Source organism: Marmota marmota, unplaced genomic scaffold (assembly GCF_001458135.2).
Source record: "Marmota marmota marmota unplaced genomic scaffold, marMar, whole genome shotgun sequence".
NCBI classification, from domain to species: domain Eukaryota; kingdom Metazoa; phylum Chordata; class Mammalia; order Rodentia; family Sciuridae; genus Marmota; species Marmota marmota.
Genome location: NW_026000229.1, coordinates 52,519,448 through 52,541,668, shown reverse-complemented (window position 1 = coordinate 52,541,668; position 22,221 = coordinate 52,519,448). Strand labels below are relative to the sequence as shown.

Genomic DNA, 22,221 nt, shown 5'->3' with positions numbered 1-22,221 from the left:
TTAGGTTTACTTTTCTAGAAAACCTGTAGTATCTTTGAGTTTTTTTTTTCTTTTTTCTTTTTTTGTCATGCTGGGGGATCAACATTTGAGAATTTTCCAATGATGGGAAGAGAAGGGGCCCTACTCAGCAAAAATAGATGACAAGAATGAGAACCCTTATGTTTTTTGGGGAAATTAGCAGTTTGAAGATAGTTTTAGCTGTAGCAAGAATATGAATAGTTTATTTGAAAGAATACAGTAAATCTTGCAGTAATGGTTATTCAGTAAGATGGCTAATTTTAAAATGTATTTTTTTTCTAAAAATACATTTATTTACATTGCTTATTTATTGTATTTTTTTTCTACCTTACAAATTTTGAAATATGAAGTTTTTGCTATAATTTTTATAGTTGTTTCAGAGAGCAAGAAGTGATTTAGCATTTTAAGGGTATTTTAATTGAAAATCATCTAAATGTTTCTTTAAATTCTTGAAAGCAACTAATATCCAGCTTTTTATGATGATATTTTACAGGTTTTAAAACATACTTGTCTTAGCCCATTTGTACTGCTATAACAAAATACCATAAGCTGGGAGCTTATATTCAATTCCCAGCATCAAAACAAAACCCCAAGCCCCAAACTGATTTCTCATAGTTCGGGAGGCTGTGAAGTTCAAGATCAAAGCACCAGCAGGTTTGATGTATAGGTAGAGGGACTGGCCCATTGAAGGTACCTTTTCATGTGTTGTCACATGGGGGAAGAGATGAGGGGGTGACTGGAGACTCTTTTGTAATGGCACCAGGGCTATTCATCAGGGCTGCCTTCATGATCTTAGGACTTCCCAAAGATGATTAGATTTCACCATATTAATTTGGGGGTGGGAGACACAAACAATCCAACAATGGCAACACTTAAAAAGTTCTATGAATGAATGTGTAACATTTACTTTATACATCCTGGACATATTGCTTTTTCTGAGTCATTTGACTACATGATTTTTAGAGGATTAGGATAAGATATTGCAAATGTGACTTCAAGGGTAGTTTATTTCAAGTAGGTGTTTGAGAAACAATGAACTTATTTCTTGAACTGTGTGTACTTTTTTTCTAGGGAGCTTCAAGTTAAATGAGCTACAGAATTCAGCAGGGAAAAATGAACTGGGTTATCCATGTCCCAAGGGTACAAAGAAATAGAACAGCCCTCTCTTACATACCTTCTCTGTGTGTGAAGTTAAGCATTATTTTACTTATGGTTTAAGTTAAAGGGACTTATTTACAAAATATATTTATATGACAGTTTGATATGCTTTATTTTTCTGCAGGACTCAATTACTGGAATTGTCAACTCTACCAATTTAAGGCACATTTCTCTTTCACTATGAGCAGACCAATTGTACTGAGCATTTTTCTGGCTTTCTGTAGCCTTCTTTTTCTCAACTTTGCCACACAATGTCTGGCCTTCCCCAAAATGGAAAGAAGGGAGTTGGTACATGTTCATGCAGAAGACTGGCAGCCTGAGAGGATGAACACAGATGACCTAGAAAACACCTCCATTACTCCAAAACAGACTCCTCAACTGGTGTTCTCTGAAGATCAAATGGTAGTGTCAACAGGACCATCAGCAGTGCCAGTAAATGAAGTACTCTTATTTAACAAAGAAACCCATCCCACAGGAACTGGACTCCAGCAGCCTAACAGCCCTGGTCTTTCCACTGTCACTGAACCAGTGGTCCCAGCAGGTGACCAAGTGTTTGGTTCCAGCCAGCCGGAGAAAATGTCTCCTGAAAGCAGACTTTCCAAGATCATGTTAACTGTCCCTATCACTGAGACTGCTTCACTGAATACTGGCAAGAAGGAGGAACCCTTTAGCAGTACCAGCATTCAGCCCATTGCAGAAGGGACCACAGAAGCAACACCAGGTTTTGTGAAATATGTGAACCATCAACTGTTTACAACTGAAAATCAGGATGGAGTTAGTCTCGGGGATTCACCTTCATCCCTTAAGAATGCTAAAGAAATGCTAACCACCAATCCAAGAACAGAGAAATTTGAAGCAGACATGGATCAGAGAACCACTTCTTTTCCTGGTGCTGAGTCTGGAAGCCTTCTGCTGGATGGGGAGAAGCTCCTGCAGAAGACAGCTGATCATACCCAGGCTACTGCCACCGAGCACTTGCTGGTGACTTCTGAGTATGCCCTGAGTGTTGGTTCAGAAACGGATAGCCTTCTGGGAGCCCCAGAAGTCACAGAAAGTGTCAGCAGAGCTTTTCCAGCTGCCTCTATCTTAAGTGATGAGTGGGATGATACCAAGCTGGAGAGTGTAAGCCAGATACGGACCCCAATGCTGGAAGACAATACAGACACTCAGGTGAGAATGGAACCCTTGCAGACAGAGAGCCATGAGGGGATGGAAGAGGGTCAGCCCTTGACAGAGGCTGCAGAAGTGTCTCCGGGGCTGCCTGAAGAGGAAACAGACATGGGGACAGCCCTGCTAATAGCGCAGGGGGAGAAGAAGTCACCCACCTTCATGGATCAAAGTTCCTTCACTCCCATAGGTCTGATGGAAGATTCCGAAGTTTTCTCTGTGCACATGTTCCAAAATATGGGAGGTTTCGAGGAATCCACCAAGGAAAACAGTGCCATGTTTTTGTCAGAGACTACTGTGTCCATCTCAGAATATGAGTCTGAGGCATATCAGCTGTTGGGAAATACATTGAAAGGTAAAAGAAAGAAAGAAAAAGAAACAAACAAACTTTGTTTAATTTGGAAATCTTTCAATTTGGTTTTATTTTTTTTTAATATTTATTTTTTTGTTGTAGTTGGACACAATACCTTTATTTTATTTTATTTTTTGTGGTGCTGAGGATAGAACCCAGGGCCTTGCATGTGCTAGGTGAGCATTCTACTGCTGAGCCACAATCCCAGCCCTGGTTTTATTTTTAATGGCAATTTAGAAATAGATTATTAAAGTTTTAATGAATAGCTAAAGTATTCACATCAAACCAATGTGGTGGAGATTACACCAAACTATAACCCCTGCATTATAGATAGACCAGGGGTCTATAACTGGGGATAACTTTGCCCACCCCCCCACCCCTACTTCCTGCCCAATGGGACATTTAGCAATGTTTGGAGACTTTTTTAGTTTTTATAACTGAGGGTTGCTACTGGCGTTTAGTGGATAGAGGTCAAAGTGGTTGCAGAAACATCCTTTAGTACAGCACCCCCACCCTCAATAAGGAAGCATTCAAGGCAATATGTTCATAGCATTGAGACTGAGAAACCCTGATATAGATGGATAGTTTCCTAACATTTTACAGTGAAATGTATAAATATACAAGAAAATGTGAAAATGTTAACTATATACTTAAATAGTGTAATAATGTAGATATTTATGTACTCATTGTTGTAAATGTATTTGCATCTCTGATATTTCTTACAAAAAATCTTTAGGTAAGTATTTATCTCATAGTTTTAACCTTATGAGTCCTCTGACTTTATTTACCCACAAATAAATCATCCAGAAATAAGTGGGGTGGGGGCACATTGATCATCTGCTGACTTGATTCCACATTACCTACTTTTTTTTGGCCTTTTCATCTGTGAATATGACAAGCTGACAAGCCTTATGTTTGTTTTTGATGGGCAATGTTTTTCTTTTATTATGTGTAATTAGTCAGATAATAGTGTTGGGAAGGAGAAGCTTAGCATCGAATGCATTTGCTATTTCAAATTATTTTTGAACATGTACAATGTTTTACTTGAGCCAAGTAGCTCAATTAGTGGAAAATATCAAATTTTTAATATGTTTTATAAAGTGTTATTGGGATTTAATTAAAATGATAGATCATTTGATAAGTGATAAAAGGAAGGTTTAATTTTATTTTTCTAATTCATTTTTTTTTCAAGACTGAAAGAACTGGCATACTATAAGTTTTCATAGAAACTTCCAAAAAATGTCTTGTAATAGACTTTTTAGTGATGTTAAGAGAGTTGGGTTCACATAACCATGAAGATATTTGATATGACCGAACAAGAACATTAATTCTCTGTAACATGTGTAAAATGTTTCTGGAGCATTAAGTCAGTCCCAGATTATACATTGTGCAACTGAATCCATGATTCTTATATACCAGCCTTGTATTATCTTCTGTAGATAGAGGCTAAAAAGTAAAATGGATTTGATAATTATCTGATTATTTTGGTTATTGAATATGTTCCTTGGTTATAACCACTTCACTTAACTACAACCTTTTAACAGGCAACTTTTTTTTTATTCCCAGAGTAGAGCATTATACTTGGCCAATTGTAGGTGTTCAATAAGCATAAGTTCAATGGCTAGATAAATAGAGACCCATTCAGACTGGGATCATTAGATTTGATTGCTTATCTTGTCCAAATCAAACAGTTTTTCCGTGTTCTTTGAAGAGAGAGGAACAGTCAATTCCCTTAATTTTCTTGGTGTCTCAGAGTTAGAGAATATGAAAGTTGCTATTATGCACAGCAGTGGTTATAGAATAACGAATTTTTTTTTCTGTTTTCTGAAGATTATAAGTGTTTTTTTTTTTTTCTGAAGGAAATAATCCAAATGCCAATCACTTTAGGGCCCCAAAACCACTGAAGACATTATCTTTTTCAGGATATGCAGTGATTCCTTGGTGTTTTGGACATGATTAAGAGATGAGTACTTTGGGATTATAGTCAGTCCTCAGATTCAGCTGGTTCAACAGGAGATAAGGTTTAAAAAATATTCTATAGTGAGTATTATATTCTTTTTTTTTTTTTTTTCTCTACAGTAAGTAGCAAGAGTGGGAGATGTTGAGAAATTCCTATTACTGTTGAAAGTTCCATTCCTATTTCTGGTTCTCTTCTTCAGCAGTTGTTGCTTGTTAAGATGCTATGCATTTTGACATTCTTGTTCTTCCATAAAACTATGGACATAGAGCCAGGCATGGTGCTACAGTGCCTGTAATCCTAGTGGCTTGTGAGGCTAAGGCTGGAGGATCATGAGTTCAAAGCCAGCCTCTGCAACTTATCGAGGCCTTAAGCAACTTAGTGAGACCCTATCTCAAAATAAAATATATGAAAACATGGGCTGGAGATGTGGCTCAGTGGTTGAGTGCCCCTGGGTGCAATCCCTAGTACCCAAAACAAAAACAATAAAACAAAACAAAATGAAAACAACTATGAACATAGGCTTTAGATGTATTTTTTACATGTTCTCCAAAATGTTCATTATGTGTTCAAAATTGAAGACTATGGGGAGAACACATGCTACCTAAATTGACAAAACTATATTATTGTTTTTCTTGTGGCAAACAGAGCATTGTCCTAGGTGCTGGAGATACCAAAGGGCAATGACTCCTGGCTGTCAGGAGATGCACAGTCTTAGTGGAACAAGAGAGAAGAAGGAAAAATCTTAAACAATGGTATAAAGAGCAGATTCAAAACTCAAATAAGAGCTAACTCAATTCCTTTATTCCATAATCAGTTCTATCAAGAGTAAAAATATCTAGAATTAAAAAGAAAAAATAGTCCAAATTGGATGGTACCAAGGAAAGGAAGGACTTTTACCGAAAAGCATACACTGTTTTAAAGCAAATAAATTGTTTATTTTTTTTTTTTAATTAAGGTAATGAGATATAGCATGATGTCATTAATGAAAACTTTTTTTGGCTACACCTATAATGTTGTTTTTTCATGTGCAACTTATTGAACTTGTTAATATGATATTTATTTAGAACAAGTATTTTAAGAAAGAGACAATAAGAAATTAAGACAATTAGAAATTAAGTAGATGCTAAGTAGTTGAAATCTCCAGCATAGACCCTCCCTAAGAAGATGGCAAGTCTTTGTCCTTATAGATAGTCTTTAATTATGTATTTAAGGAAAATGCAACATTGTAAAGAAGGTGGACCTGTGACAGATAATGGCTCATTCTATATCTCTGTTTCCTTCCCTTTTTGAATCTAAAAGCAAATACAAATATTCTGCAGTGGCCACTCCATTTCATTCCTTGGGCATAATTCACACAGTGGTTAAGAGGGCTGGCTGTGTAACCGCAGGTAGCTTCCTTAGCTTTTTCAAACTTAAGTTGTTCTGTAAATTGGGGCAATTTAGATGGTATTTATTGAATAAATACATTTTTTATTGCTTGTTAAGATGCTATGCATTTTGACATTCTTGTGTTTTACAAAGATTAAATCTAATTTAATCTTTGTAACAACTCTATGAGATAGATACTATTGTTATTCTCACTTTACAGTTGAGTAAACTCAAGGTCGAGATGTTAAGTATGTGATTAGGATCACAGCTAGTAAGTGACTGAGTGAGAATTCAGACCTAGGTAAACTGACTAGCCCGTGTTTTGACCTATGTTATTACAGCTTCCAGAGAATAGTGTTATATCCACCCCCCCCCCCTTAGTACATATGGGAGGAAAACATAAGACAATGCACCCCTCTCACTTATTACGGTGTGTGTGGCTCATAATAGAAACTCAGTAAACATGAGTTATTGTAATATTATTCCTTTATTTTAAAAGGCTGACTTCCCTTTCCCTTTCAGAAATGCAAATGTGAAAATTAACATACACAAATGCTTCTGAGAATTTTTTAGTGTAACTTAGTTCTGTATAATTTGTTTCTTAAAAAAACAATTATGTTAATATTCCAGTGTGGCTGGGAGGGAGCACAGCTGTTGATTTTCCTGCTTTGTTTTGGATTTTATTATAGTTTTTCACATTAATTTCTCTATCTCTTCTTTAATTGATTCACAATTCCTGAAAGCAGCAGCAGTGACAACATTCATTCATTGGTCTTTTATTTCTGAGTTCTCCTTTGTTTTTCCAAATTATGAAATAGCTATCTGTCTCCCTGCCCCCTAATTTATTAATTACATAGTGAGCTTAAGGTATGGGAATTTAGCCTATTTTAAAATATTTCTCCCCTTTTAAGACATCATCACTCAAGAGATGACAACAGCTACTCAAGAACCAGAAGCCACTTTATCCCTGGTGACACAAGAGCAGGTGACCAGAGACAGTGAAGAGACTGAGGAAGGCAAGGAGTCCCCCCTTCTTGCCTCTGATGTACCTGATGTTACTCAGCTGTCCAGACAATGGGAGCCTCTGGCCACTACAGTGTCAACCACAGCCATTCCTTGGTCTCCCAAAGTTACCCCTGCTGCAGAAGGTAAGTGAAAAGGAACAGAATGTGGCAGCTGACTCCATCATCAGCATATATGCATACATCCCACCTGGAAAGGTGGGTGAACTTTTTTATTTGCAGAGATATGGCACTGCCTAGAATACAGAGGGTTCATTTCCAAGTAAAATCTCCTGGTGGCTTACCTCTGGGTCCCTGGAAGGCTGGATCTCTTGACAACTGTCTCCTTCTTCTGCAAGGCTGCTGTTAGGAGCCAGGGTGGGGAAGGTGAAAACAGCAAGGACCTGTGTGTGACTGTCACTAGCATTTGTGGACTCAAGCCAGTTTCTTAACTTCTGTAAGAATTGTTTTGTTCATTTCTCAATAGTGCCTACTTATAGGTTATTTGGTAGATTTGAAATAATGTGTGCAAAGTGCTTTCTGTATAGCTCCCAAATGCTCTCTCTCTCTCTCTCTCTTTTTTTTAATATTTATTTTTTAGTTGTAGGTGGACATAGTACCTTTATTTATTTATTTTTATGTGGTGCTGAGGACTGAACCCAGGGCCTTACAGGTGCTAGGTGAGCGCTCTACTGCTGAGCTACACAACCCCAGCCCCTGCTCTCATCTCTTAAGGGCAATGAAGTTTTCAAATCTAGCTGATTATCAGAATCATTTGGAAATTTTAACAGTTATTTTATTTATTTATTTATTTTTATGGTGCTGAGGATTGAACTCAGGGCCTTATGCATGCAAGGCAAGCATTCTTTCAACTCAGCTATGTCCCTAGCCCAATGATTATTATTTTAAAATTGTCATTTATGGATCTCTGTCTCATTATTGGTCCAAGTAAGGCTTACTTTTAAGTATTTATTGCACTATTTTTAACAATGTAATAAATAATTTTAATCCTACTTCCTACTCGTCCACCACCTGCAAGCAAATAAAACAAAACGAAAAAACTAAGGCTTTGACAATAATCTACATGGAACCCTGTGACTCTTTGCATCTCAACTTGTTCTTCTCCTGGCTGGTAACTGTCTTCCTGAATCTTGTTTTCATAATTGCCCCCACTCTCTCCCCTCACCCCCAATTTTATTGCATCTATATTTACTTCTATAAGTAAACATTTAAACATCTTAGAAATTGTTTATTTATTTATTTTTGGTACTGGGGATTAAACCCTGAGGCACTTTACCATTAAGCTACATCCCCAGCATTTTTTTTTTTTTTTTGTGGTGCTGGGGATTGAACCCAGCCATTTTTATTTTCCATTTGGAGGCAAAGTCTTGCTAAATTGCTGAGGCTGGCCCTGAACTTGTGATCCTCTTGCCACAGCTTCCTGAGTTGTTGGGATTACAGGTGTGCACCACCACATCCAGCAAAATTTTTAGAAAAAAAGTTGATTTTAAGTTTATAAGAGAAAATTGTTGTACAGATGAACTTTTGGGGCTCACAGTTTTTACTTAATATTCTGTGACTAATATCTTCTTCTTGCAGTTCTTTTCTTCAAGGATGGATAACATCCCACCATGAAAATCTATCAGTTTATTCATCCAATCGTGTATCTTAATACATTTCTGTTAAATTTTCTGCCTTTGTTAATAGATTGTGCACAATCCTGCAATAGAATAGATGAAAGATTTAAAATTTAAAAACGAAGTTTTGATTTGAGGCAATGTATTATCCTGGATGATAAAGTGTTTGCTGTGGACAGTAGGATTTATAGGAAGTGGTAGGGGGGAGCTGGTCTAAATACTGAACTTACTATGTGTGAGATATTGGTTTTGTTAATCATTTCTTGCCTAAAAGGTGAAAGCACATGTTTACATTTTCCATAATGCATGATGATCATCTTGTGGGTCATGTCCTATCTCTTGTGTTTGGCAGACCTAACAGACACAGTCACTGGGCCGAGTGAGGATCTGGCACTAGTTTTGGGCTCTCTGGTGACACCCCCTGGAATAATGGTGGAAGCACCCAGCATTTCTCCAACGTTTCCTGCTTTGGAGGCATCATCTGAGAGAACAGTTCCATCCGTTAGTGGCACTAATACAGCTGCCTCATATGGCCTGGACCAACTTGAATCTGAAGGTATCCCTGTTTTGAATGGAATCTTTCTCAGGGTGGATTGAGTGAGCATCTGAGGAAATGTTTTTGAGAAAAGATTAAGTAGAAGTGTATTCAGTCTGCAGGGCAGATCAGGAGTTGGTAGACTCTGGCTTAGCCAAATCTGGCCTGTTATCTGCTTTTGTATGGTCTGTAAGCAAAGAATGGTTTAAAAAATATTTAAATGATTGAAAAAAATATCAAAATAAGAAGAATATTTTGTGACATGTAAAAGTTATAGAAAATTCAAATTTTGACATTCATAAATAAGTAAGGCTGTATTAGAACACAGTCAGGCTCATTTATTTATGTGTTGTCTATGGCTACTTTGTATCATGGCAGCAGAATTAAGAAGTTGTTATAGAGACTAAATGGCCCAGAAAGCCCAAAACATTTACAATGTAGCTCTTTACAGAACAAGTTTACAATCTCAGGTATACATCAGTGATTTACAACTGCTGTTGAACATTAGAATTACCTTGGAGGCTTTTCATAAATGTCAATGCTTGAGTCTCTCTCACAGTGATTCAGGATAAATTGGCATAGGGTAGGATCTGGCATCAACATTTAAAAAGAGTACCTGAGAAGAATCCAATTTTTAGGCTGGATTAAGAATACTTGGTTTAAATGGAGAAGATGAATTTCCTCACTAAATGTCCTTGGATGGAAATTTTATTGTCTATTTTTTTTAAAGATCATGTGTTATTTATTTATTTATTTTTAGTTGTTGATGGACCCTTTATTTATTTATTTATATGTGGTGCTGAGAATTGGACCCAGTGCCTCACACATGCCAGGCAAGTGCTCTACCACTGAGCCACAACCCCAGCCTCTGTCTGTTGTTTTTTAACAACATTGTTCTGTTGATGCTGGGTTATGCCCTCATAGGTAAGTATATTCTTGTATTAGTCAGCTTTCTATCTTTGTGATAATATTCCCAAGAAAATCCACTTAGAGAAATAAATGTTTATGGCTCATGGTTTTAGAGATTTCAGTCTGAGGTCTCTTGGCCAAATTGCTATGGGCCTGTGATGAGGGAGAGCATCATGGCGGGGAGCACATGACAGAGCAGAGCTGCTTATCTCTTGTTAGTTGTGAAGCAGAAAGAGAAAAAGACAGGGAGGGGAGGGACACGATACACCCTTCAAGGACATGCCACAGTGACCTATTCTTCCAACTAGACCCCACCTCCTAAAGTTTCCAACACCTCTCAATAGCCCCAGCAGTTGGGGACTAGACTTTTAATTCATGAACTTTTTTTTTTCTTTTTTGTCTCTGGGGATTTAAACCAGGAATGCTTCTACCACTGAGCTACATCCTTGGCTGTTTTTATTTTTGATTTTGAGACAGATCTCACTGAGTTGTCTAGGCTGGCCTCAAACTTGCAATCCTCTTGCCTCAGCTTTCTGAGACACTGGGGATATAGGCGTAAGCCACCACGCCCAGCAGTACATGAGACACTGGGGGACATTCCAGACCTATACTACAACAATTCTACTATTTCTCCAATAGGCAGGCTATTGATGTACTAAGACTGAGAACTTCATGCCAAATTATACTTTCCAAGACTTTGGCTTTGAGCATGAAAAAGATAGTTGGAACACAGGACATCAACCACACAAGATTAGAAATATAAACCATAGTGATGTAATTACTGTAATCAGCATTTTGATAGGTGAACAATACCTGGCTGGAGTTGTAAAATGCCCAGAGAACTGTCATATAGGTAAACTAGTTAGGTAAGCTCTAGGGCACTAAATTAACCACATGTTTGATGTAGTAATGACACATATGTATGTGTTATCTACTGTGGGAAAGGTGGCTTAGCTAGGTTTGCAGAAGACTTTGTTGCAGATTTTCAGGGTAATACTGGTAATGTGCTCACAGAGAAATATGACATTTTAAGAAAAGTGTGGAGAATTCCACTGTAGAATACTCAATTAAGAAATGGACCAAAACAGGCTCAGAGGCTAATGCCTCTTGCACTCCACATGAAGATAAATACCATCTGACTTTGATTTTAGTGTGTCATATATCTGTCTGCTCTCCTTGATGCCATCTGGAAAAAGCAGGTTTCCTCAAATTAACCTGAGTTAAAGATGACAGCTCTAGTTGGCAGAGCTCATTAAATCACAGGGAAAAATTATATTTGTGAATAATCTATACTTGTGAAACTGCAGTGATTTTCTAAATTTAGTAGATGATGGCAGTTGTATTGAAATATGTTAGAATTTTCCTGATGTGCCTAAGATGTCCTGGGGCTTTAGTTCTTTTCTTCTACACAGTTCCATTTCAACTTCTTTTTGAGAACATATTTTGTCAGTTTTTGATCTAAATTATGATCCTTGTCAAGGCTTCTGAAAGACATTTTTGGTTAAAAGTTATTCTTCCTGCTACATTGTGGGGCTTAACGTTTGGAAAGAGCACATAATTTTCTCTAAATGGTGTACAGGGTGTGCAATTTATGTTTAATTAGTCTGTATTAATATTATCACAATTAATTTATACTGGTGAATCTAATGCTTGGAAAGCTGAAGAGAGTGCACTTATTTAAACAGATAACCCTACTGTACACTGGTATTTTTTTCACTTAGTCCAGGGTTATAAATACAGTTTGAGGTGTTGACTGCTTGAAACATTTATTTTTTGCTGTACTTGGAATTAAACCCAGGACCTCATGCAAGCTAGGCAAGCAGTGTACCACTGAGCCACATCCTCAGCCCCAAGGGGCTTAAGCATTTTAATCTACTGTAGGATTATATCCAGAGGAAGAGAGTTTATTTTTATCCAGAACAAAATATTACTTATGTCAAGTTATCTTTAGTTGCCTTTCAAGTTTTAATCTCTGTGATGTATTGACAAAGGACATAGAAGTCTTTCATTTAAGATGTGTGTTTTATTATGTCATTAATCTCTTTATATGTTATCTTAATGTCTTCCTTCCCACTAGGGGCCAGGAACATTTTTTTCAGCGAATGAAGTATTTTTTCTCAATGGGATATGGAAGGGGACATGCCCTTGTTAGATACCAGACACCCATGGACAGAGAACCTTTGTGGAAATTTCTGAATCCACTGTCCTGTTTATCCTCTAGATAAAATTAACAGTCCAAATGAGTCTAAAAATTATAACTACTTGCTGCCCTGTCTTCTTTCCATCTCTCCAACATGATGACTGAAAGTGTAGACTAATTTCCCAGGGCTGCCATAACAAAGTGCACAAACAGGATGGTTTAAAATAAAAGAAATTGCCGGGCATGTTAGTGCTCACCTGTAATCCCAGCAGCTTGGGAGGCTGAGGCAGGAGGATTGAGAGTTTCAAAGACAGTCTCAGCAATGGCAAGGCGTTAAGCAACTCAGTGAGACCCTGTCTCTAAATAAAATTAAAAATAGGGCTGGGGATGTGGATCAGTGGTTGAGTGTCCCCGAGTTCAATCCCTAGTAATGTGCCCCCCTGCAATTAAAAAAAAATTAAAAATTACAGAAATTTATTCTTGGGCAGGTCTGAAGACTGGAGACTCCTGAATCTAGGGATAGGCAGGGCTATGCTCCCTCCAAAACCTCTAGGGTTGGATATGCCCTTGTCTCTTCTAGCTTCTGGCAGCTCCAGATGTTCCATATCCTGTGTCAGCATAACCCTGTCTCTTTCCACAGCCATCTTCTCTCTGGGTCTGTGTTCCAGTTTCCCTAGTTTTTCTAAGAACATCAGTCATTGGATTACTGTCCACCCTAATGACCTTATCTTAACTTGATTACATCTGCCAAGACCCTGTTTTCAAATAAGGTCAGTTCACAGCTATTACTGGTCAGGACTTGAGCACATCTTTTTTGGGGGTGCAATTCAACACATAACAGGGTTCCAAAGAGTTTGCCAGCTGTTTTTGAAGGTAGATGTGCTCTGCCTTTGGAACACCCACCTGAGTGCTGTGAATTGGTAGAGTGGGAGAGGTTTGGGTGTGTTTTACATTTATTAGTCACTGAAGACAGCCTCTGTAAGTGTGTGTCACCTTGTGCATATTTCATCACATTTTTTACTTTGTCAGCAAAAATGTAGTTTGATTTTTGAAGGGATAATGGTTTATTTTTCACCTTGCCTGAAACATTTTACTTCATTGTATGAATAAATATTTTCAATACAATGGAAAATGCATTCTATTAGGTCTGTATTAATCATTTTTGAAATACAAACATGTCATCAGTGCTGTATTTTTTTTATTCAAAATGGGGTAATGACAAATTTTATACATGTATTTATTTATTAATCTCTCTATAAGTTGATTTCCTTCTCTTGTTGAATTTCCTTCTCTTGTCATTCTCTGGACAAAATGCCAATTTAAAATTTCAGATTACTTTTCTTTTGGGTACCAGGGATTGAACTCAGGGGCACTGGACCACTGAGCCACATCTCCAGCCCTATTTTGTATTTTTATGTAGAGACAGTCTCACTGAGTTGCTTAGTGCTTCGCTTTTGCTAAGACTGGCTTTGAACTTGCCATCCTACTGCCTTAGCCTCCCGAGCTGCTGGGATTACAGGCTGGCACCAGTGCACCAGGCATTAGATTATTTTTGAAACATAGTTGGAACACACTTTCTTCTTCTTTTTTTGTTAACTGTCTATAAAGTATTTTAATACTAATATCAAGTGGAATAGGGTTTAACAATATCTCTTGTTTAAAGAAGTTTCACTGTTTCACTTTCTGTGTATTAGAAATCCAACAGAGGTTATCTATTTGTGCTGGTTTTTTTTTTTTTTTTTGTATACTCCCATGGAAGATGGAAATTAATCTGTGCTATAAAATTTTAACAATAATCCTATAGGAAAAAGGATATCAGGGTTCAGGGATTTGGTTAGTGGCAGAATGCTTGCCTAGCATGCATAGATCCCTGGGTTTGAATCTCAGCACAGCAAAAAGCAAAGCAAAATAGAACAAAATAGTCCCCAAAACTCCAAACCAAAAAACTCAAACAATTCAATATTCAGAAAAATCTAATGGGGATCTATTTGCATCAGGTAGTAGGTTTCTAAGAGTGTGTGGAAGATAGGAGTACAAACAGAGATTTTGCAGTTTTGTGCTTAAGTCTTTGATCTTCCCCCTCACCCCTGTCTTAATATCTGGAAAGGGAAAACCACTTGGTGCTCGCCATGGTGCTGAAAAAATATACAGGAAGATGAATTTGATTGTACTCTCAGGATGTCTCTGGTTTGTTTATTGTTCTGTTACAAGAGAAGAGGAAATTCGAGTATTTCAGAAACCATGACTCCTTGGTCTGATTGGTTCTATTTACTATCTTTCTGTGAGTATAAGTGTTGGGTGTTGAGGCCCATGTGATTATCCCAAACTACTCCCATTCCCTCCCCTGTTTCAAAAGTCCCATTTATTACAGACTGATACTAGTTGACTCATACTTACTGGGAGATTAATTATTTTTTAACATATGAAGAGATTTAATTCTTGGAATCAGAGAAGCCATAGTTAACTTTAAAAAATGCCTTTTAAGTAAATATAAGATCAAATATATTCTTCAATTTTGTTTTTTTCTTTTCTGACCATTTTTTTCTTGCCTTTAGCAAACTGTTTTGGCTGTCTTTATATTTAGGTTTTAAAAGAGTATGTTTTTGACACTTTTTCCATCCAGGCAACATAGGTGGGGCAGAAAACTACCATTATTCTGTCACTAATTGTTTAATCTGCTTCAGTAGCATTCATTTTCCTTTCTTCATGTGTATGTGTGTGCATGTACATTCATGGTTGGCTGGCTCCAAAGCACATCATAGTGGAAGGGTATGGCAGAGTAAAGCTGTTCAGCTCATGGCAGCCAGGAAGGAGAGAGAAAAAGAGAGGGAGAGTGAGGGAGAGGGAGAGAGAGAGAAGAGTCAGGGACAATATATAATCCCCAAATCTACCTCACCAACCATGCCCACCTGCCTACAATTTTCACCTCCACTATTATACGTTCAGATTATGAATCCATCAAATAAATGACTTAATCTCCCCAATGAGGTTGAAGCCCTCATGATCCAGTCATTTCCTAAAAAACTTACCTCTGGACATTGCTGCAATGGGTACCAAGTCTTAAAGGATGTGAGCCTTTGGGGGACATACTAGATCCAAATCATAACAGCTCTGGTGAACAAATAAAGGTGACCTCTCTCCTTCCTTATCTGGGGATCTCCATTCTGTCTCTTTCTTTCTTCCTACTGATAACTTAGGAATTTCAGGAGAAAGTCATATTGACAAGTGTGCTTTCATTCATTTGACTGAAATAGTATTTTTGGCAGCTGGTGGCCTTCAATTGGTAATGAAGTCAATATTCCGTGTTTTTCTTTTATTGGTTAAGAAGAAACCAGTTGGGAGAGGCTTTTTTTTGGGGGGGGTACTGGGAAATTGATCCCAGGGGTGCTTGACCACTGAGCCACATCCCCAGCCTTTTTATTTTTTATTTTGAGACAGGGTCTTCCTAAGTTGCTCAAGCCCTCGCTAATTGCTGAGGTTGGCTTTGAATTTGTGATCCTCCTATCTCAGCCTCCCAAGCCGCTGGAATTACAGGTGTGTACCACTGTGCCCAGCTACAGAGATGCATTCTTTAAGTGGCATGAAGAAGTTTCTGCAATATTTTCTGTAAAACTCGAGTGGTGAAAAAACTAAAGAGCCCATGTAATTTTATGAGAGAATCTGCCCTTCATCCACACTGTGATTCACACATTTTTTTTGTCTTCTCAATAAGTATTCATTTTCAGAGTATTTTTCTGTTATTTTATCAGTCCTCATGGGACTTTTCAACTTAGAGGGAAGGTGGAAAGAATGAGTGAGTGAAAGAGTATTTCAAAATTCCATCTTTTTGAGAGAGAGAGAGAGAGAGAGAGAGAGAGAGAGAGAGAGAGAATTTTTTAATATTTATTTATTATTTTAGTTTCCGGCGGACACAACATCTTTATTTGTATGTGATGCTGAGGATCGAACCCAGTGCCGCGCGCATGCCAGGAGAGTGCGCTACCGCTTGAGCCACATCCCCAGCCCCTCAAAATTCCATCTTGAGGCTATATTTATTTATTTATTTTAATATTTATTTTTTAGTTGTAGTTGGACACAATACCTTTATTTTATTTTATTTTTATGTGGTGCTGAGTATCGAACCCAGGGCCTTGCACATGCTAGGCGAATGCTCTACCGCTGAGCCACAACCCCATCCCCTTGAGGACCGATTTATTTATTTATTTTTTTATAGCATTCATTTTAGTTTATTTAGTTTAGTTCAGTGCAATATCATTTGGTACATTAAAAGTCTTGAGTGTTATATCTTCATTGTCAATAATATTTAACCAATAAAATAATCCAAGAGTAAAATTAATATAGTTTTTGAGAGGAAGGCAAATTGCCAGTTTTAAATTAAAAATTTTAAATGGATACATTCTTTGAGTCAATAGTTTTATTTCTACGTATCTGTACTTCAAAAATACTCGAACATGTACATAAAAGTTGTTATGTCACTGTTTTTTTTTTTTTAATTTTTTATTGTTGGCTGTTCAAAACATTACATAATTCTTGATATATCATATTTCACACTTTGATTCAAGTGGGTTATGAGCTCCCATTTTTACCCCAAATACAGATTGCAGAATCACATCAGTTACACATCCATTGATTTACATATTGCCATACTAGTGTCTGTTGTGTTCTGCTGCCTTTCCTATCCTCTACTATCCCCCCTCNTCCCCTCCCCTCCCCTCGCCTCTTCTCTCTCTGCCCCCTCTACTGACATTCATTTGTCCCCCTTGTATTATTTTTCCCTTTCCCCTCACTTCCTCTTGTATCTACTTTTGTATAACTCTGAGGGTCTCCTTCCATTTCCATGCAATTTCCCTTCTCTCTCCCTTTCCCTCCCATCTCTCATCCCTATTTAATGTTAATCTTCTTCTCATGCTCTTCGACCCTACTCTGTTCTTAGTTACTCTCCTTATATCAAAGAAGACATTTGGCATTTATTTTTTAGGGATTGGCTAGCTTCACTTAGCATAATCTGCTCTAATGCCATCCATTTCCCTGTAAATTCTATGATTTTGTTGAGGACCGATTTATAAAGCCAAGTTTATGAGATTTACTTTGGTGGCTGCGATGTGTATTCAGTGTTGAAATCCACGAACTGTGTGATAAACTTGCACTGTTCCTTGTTCCTTTTGATTCTGTTGTGTGAGTTTAAGAGTGTTTAATTATGTTGAGAATGGGCCCAAGTTTTGACTTTGTTCTTGAAAAAGCTTTGCTTTCTGATTTATTTATTTATTTATTTTTGGTGCTGGGGATTGAACTCAGGGCCTTGGGCATGTGAAGCAAACACTGAACCAACTGAGCTATAATCCCCAGCCTTCTGGTTTACTTCTGTTTCAATTACAGAACCCCTTAAATGATATACAAGTGGAGAAAATATGGAAAGAATATAGTGGAATATATTCTTGATTTTAATGCTGATATATATTCTGACATACCCCACCTCCAGATGTCTGTTTTGGTGGGTATAATGGGGATTAAATTTTAAAAGTTGATAACTGTTAACATGGAAACACAAAACACTTAATACTTATTGTCCAATATGTTAGGAAGGGATGAGATATTTTTTTCTTCTTTTCATCTATGCATGACTTTCAAGTGACACATATGACCAATTATGAAACAGAAAATTGCTGGTGATTTTGGTTATTGACTGATTTGTGCGATGACACTTGATTGTCTTGTCCTGACATTGTTGTGCTTTCTTTCGCATTTATGACGGAGCTTCATCTTTAAGCACCTGTGTGCTCTGTAGGTTAGTTAGTTCAGTTGATTCCTTAGCACTCAGGGTGCTCATCACATTTGTTAAAAATATTCACAGGGCCAGCAGTGTTTCAAAAATATTTAAAATCAAGATTGTAATGTATTGCCATAAAGCTGTGTTCACAAATTCTGCTCTTGAAGCAAGACAACTGACATTCACTGATTTTTTTTCTGGTAACCTTTCTTAGCATAGGGAATTCAATTATTGGTAGCATCAAAATTAAGTTAACATTGCTGTAGAGTTGGTTCCCCTTTTTTTTTCCCTTGGTGCCTTTCTAGCCCAGCTCAGTACTACTCAGTAAAGTCACCCTTAAACCCTCATAAAATTATACATAATGGCTCACGATGACAAAAGGATTTAGCTTTGCATATATTCTATGTTTTTATTTATTCATTCATGGGTGCACTTACCAAATATTTGGTGGTTAGAATAATGCCAAGAATAATTAGGATTGGATCTTGGCTTTAGGAATTACAGGTTTTAGAAGAGGTAAGATAGATACATAAATAAAAATGCAAGGTGGAAGGCGAAAGTATTATGAAAAAGCACATAAAGAGGACATTTAGAGCTGGGAGAGACTTGAGCTCCAGCTTAGAGAAACACGGAGTAGATGTATCTGCTTGTGCACGTGTGTGTAAGTATTTGTCAGGGGTGTTTCTATAGGTAAATTTGTATGTGTGTGTATCTTTATCTATAGATACATATTCATCACTTATTGATATTTATAGAAGAATAAATGGTGACAAAAATAAAAAATTCTAAAAGATGGTGAATAGATAACACTTATACCACACTAGTGATGGATTATTTTATAGACATATAATCAAGCAAGTTTTTTCTAATTTATCTGGTTGCTTATATTATTCTTTTTAAGGTGTGGTACCAGGGATGAACTCAGGGGCACTCCATCATTGGGCCACCTCCCAGCCTGAGGCTGGCTTTGAACTCGTGATCCTTCTTTCTCAGCCTCTGAAGCTGCTGGGATTACAGGTGTGCGCCACTGCACCTGGCTAAATGAATTATTTTTAAAAAAATTTTTTAGTTGTGCAGACACAATACCTTTGTTTGTTTTATTTATTTTCATGTGGTGCTGGGGATCGAACCCAGTGCCTCGCATACTAGGCAATTGCTCTACCACTGAGCTACAACCCCAGCCCAATGAATTATTCTTTTTTTTCCTCAATGAGTTATTCTTGAAGAATAGCTTTTAATAACAGGAACAACTGCTTTTCAGTGTAAAAGAGGCAACCAGGTGCTCAGCCTCAGGTCAACAGAGCTCTGATGTATAAGAAACCATACTGTTTCTCTGGAGAGGGTTGTTCAGATCCCAGGCAAAAGCATTAGTTCCAAATGACTAATCTAGGCTCATACTCAAGGGTTGAGAGTCCCTGTGGGGACAGTTCAAAGCAGGGCTTTCTGCATGTGGTGATTTTTGTGCAGTTGTTGAAGCAAATATAGAAGTATAAAATGGATTGCAGAGATTTTGAAGGTATTTTATGTTTGAAGAAAAATAAGCATTTTTCAAGGCATGATTGTTTTCAATATAAGGATAAACATATGTAAATATTCTTTTACTGGTGAAAACATGAGAATTTCATTGCTTTGGAGTACAATTATATGTCTAAAAATGTATAAAATAAGGCAAGGAGGTATTAGTTGCACTGTGTTTGACGATATTCACCAGGAACAAATTTCTCTCTGATCTTGGAGCTAGCTAACAAGCTACTAGGCTCCTGGGTCCTGATCTGTTCTGTGCTCTCTCTGAGAATGTTTTTTTTTTTTTTTTTTTTTTTTTGAACTCTAGTCCCAAAGCACTGGGCCAATTTTTCAGGCAACTTGCCAGGTTTTCTGGCATCTTAGCTCTTGGCTCAATTCCTGTATGGAAGGTAATTTCTTATTTTCTCCTCATCGCATAGAAAAGGAAGACCAAGATGTAAATTTCTCCCAGTGTCCACCACCAAGTAGCAAATGCCCATCCCTCTGTACATACTGTCTGTCCTCTTTCCGGATTGGACACACCTTTAAACCCTAGGCAAGTGAGCATCTGCTGACTGCCATGATTAACACCACATAAATCCCACCCTTCAGAGGAAGTTCCTGTGTTCTCAATCACAATCTACTAGTAATTCCATAACATTTCCCTGTTAGAAGCCTGATTTATTTCTAATCAGTATAACACTGTTCTCACCACACAAGAAATATATCTATAATAATGGGTCATTCTGTCATGTTCTATAGCAGATAATACTCAGAGCTATGATGTTCCATAAACAAAGGCCAATGAGTTAATATTAGGGGAACCAGAAGGAGAAAGAAACAGTCCAGCTCAAACTTCTCTATGAAGCTCTCAGGCCACCCATCATGCAGTATGAGTGGGAAATAACTCTGCTTTTGGTCTCAAGTGAATATTGACTCAATCATTTAGCATCTTTAGACCTTATTTTTTTCCATCTATAAAGCAGATTGATTGATGTTTCTATCTCTTGGCTTATTGTGAGGATTTAATGAGATCTTGCATATATTGTTCTTAGCACAGTTTTTAAAAAAATTAATTAATTAGTTCCAATTTGTTATACATGACAGCAGCATGCATTTTAGTTCATGGCACACAAATGGAGCACAATTTTTCATTTCCCTGGTTGTACACAAAGTAGAGTCACACCTTTCTTGTCTTCATACATGTATCTAGGGTAATGATGTCCATCTCATTTCACCATCTTTCCTACCCCATACCCTCTCCTTTCCTCTCTTTGCCCTATCCAAAGTTCTTCCATTTCTCCCATCTTAGCAGTTTTTGACATGGAGTAAATAGATAATGTGACTTGGTTTTATGATTGCTGACTCCATTTCCTTAATATTATACATCATTTATCATGTGCTACTAGGTATTGATTGTTTTAATGAAATACATCCTCTCCATGCAACCATGGGCCAGAGGCTGGGTAGATAATGTTAGCAAGCAAGGAGGAAGGTGCAGAAGACAGTAGGGAGTACTGCCCGAGAGAGAGCTCATGCCCCTTCTGAGCCAGACAGGTTCTGTTTGTATTGTTGCCAGGAGGAGAATCTGAGCTCAGTGATTCCAGGCCTCTGAGTCTTTCCAAGGTAAGCTGAGCCTTCTAATTTTCATGTAGAATATTTTGATATTTTTAAAAGTATTGTGAATCAGTTCCAGAGTTTACCTATTCTATTTTGTTTTTATTACTCTGCATACCCCAAATGAACCATCCTTCACAGACATTGACCATCAATTTGTAACCTCTTAACTGATTTCTCTACAACTTGCTGAAGAACAGGATTGGATCTTTCTTCTTAGTCATGTGCACCTTGGCCTGTTGATTCGAGGTGTTGGATAAATGATGATCCATGGTTAAGTGCCTGGTTTTACAACCAGAGTCTCGTTTAACTGATGTGCCTCCTGCTTGCCTTGGCTTGCTTGTTGTTAAATTTAGTGCTTTTGTGGGCCTGAAATTGAGTACTTTTTATGTGAATGAAGCAGCTGTTCTCAATCACAATCTATTAGTAATTCCATAACACTTTGCTTCGATTTCTTGGGAAATATTGAAGGGTTCTAAATTAACCCTTCCTTCCTTCCTTCCTTCCTTCCTTCCTTCCTTCCTTCCTTCCTTCCTTCCTTCCTTCCTTCCTTCCCTGGGGATTGAAGCCAGGGGTTTTCAACCACTGAGCCACATCCCTGGCCCTTTTAATATTTTATTTAGAGACAGGGTCTTGCTGAGTTACTTAGGACCTCACTGAGTTGCTAAGCTGGCTTTGAACTTGTGATAGTCCTGCCTCAGCCTCCTGAGCCACTAGGATTCCAGATTTGCATCACCATGCCTGGCCTCTATATTATTTCATTTATTTCTCATAGAAATCCATACTGACATCTGCACTCAGTTAGGTAAGAGGAACTCAGTAAACTTAAGTATGCTTTAGACCCACCCACCTTGGGAAGCTAGAGTGGGAGGGAGGGAAAGAAGGAAAAGTAGGTTAAGGGAGATCTTTCTCTGAAAGTGTCATGGGAGTGAGGATCTGGGCATGCTGATCTCAGTGACTCAGGGTGCTGAAGGGCAGGAGGATCATACATTCCAGGCCAGCCTAGGCAATTTAGACCTTGTCTTAATATAAAAAAGGGCTGGAGTATATAGCTCAGTAGAGTGTTTGTCTGGCATGCCTAGTGCTTGC

At 37.7% G+C, this 22,221-nt stretch overlaps 1 protein-coding gene across 2 annotated transcripts in view; it reads left to right on the top strand.

Annotated features, from left to right (window-relative positions):
* Window positions 1-22,221, top strand: part of Armh4 (armadillo like helical domain containing 4) — a 120,584-nt gene that overhangs the window by 7,906 nt on the left and 90,457 nt on the right. For both annotated transcript variants that reach the window (XM_048793010.1, XM_048793009.1), the window contains exons 2-4: window positions 1,301-2,698; window positions 6,935-7,171; window positions 9,014-9,217. In XM_048793010.1, coding sequence (XP_048648967.1) covers window positions 1,357-2,698; window positions 6,935-7,171; window positions 9,014-9,217 — 1,783 coding nt within the window. In that variant the 5' untranslated portion in view covers window positions 1,301-1,356. The remainder of the gene's footprint in view (window positions 1-1,300; window positions 2,699-6,934; window positions 7,172-9,013; window positions 9,218-22,221) is intronic.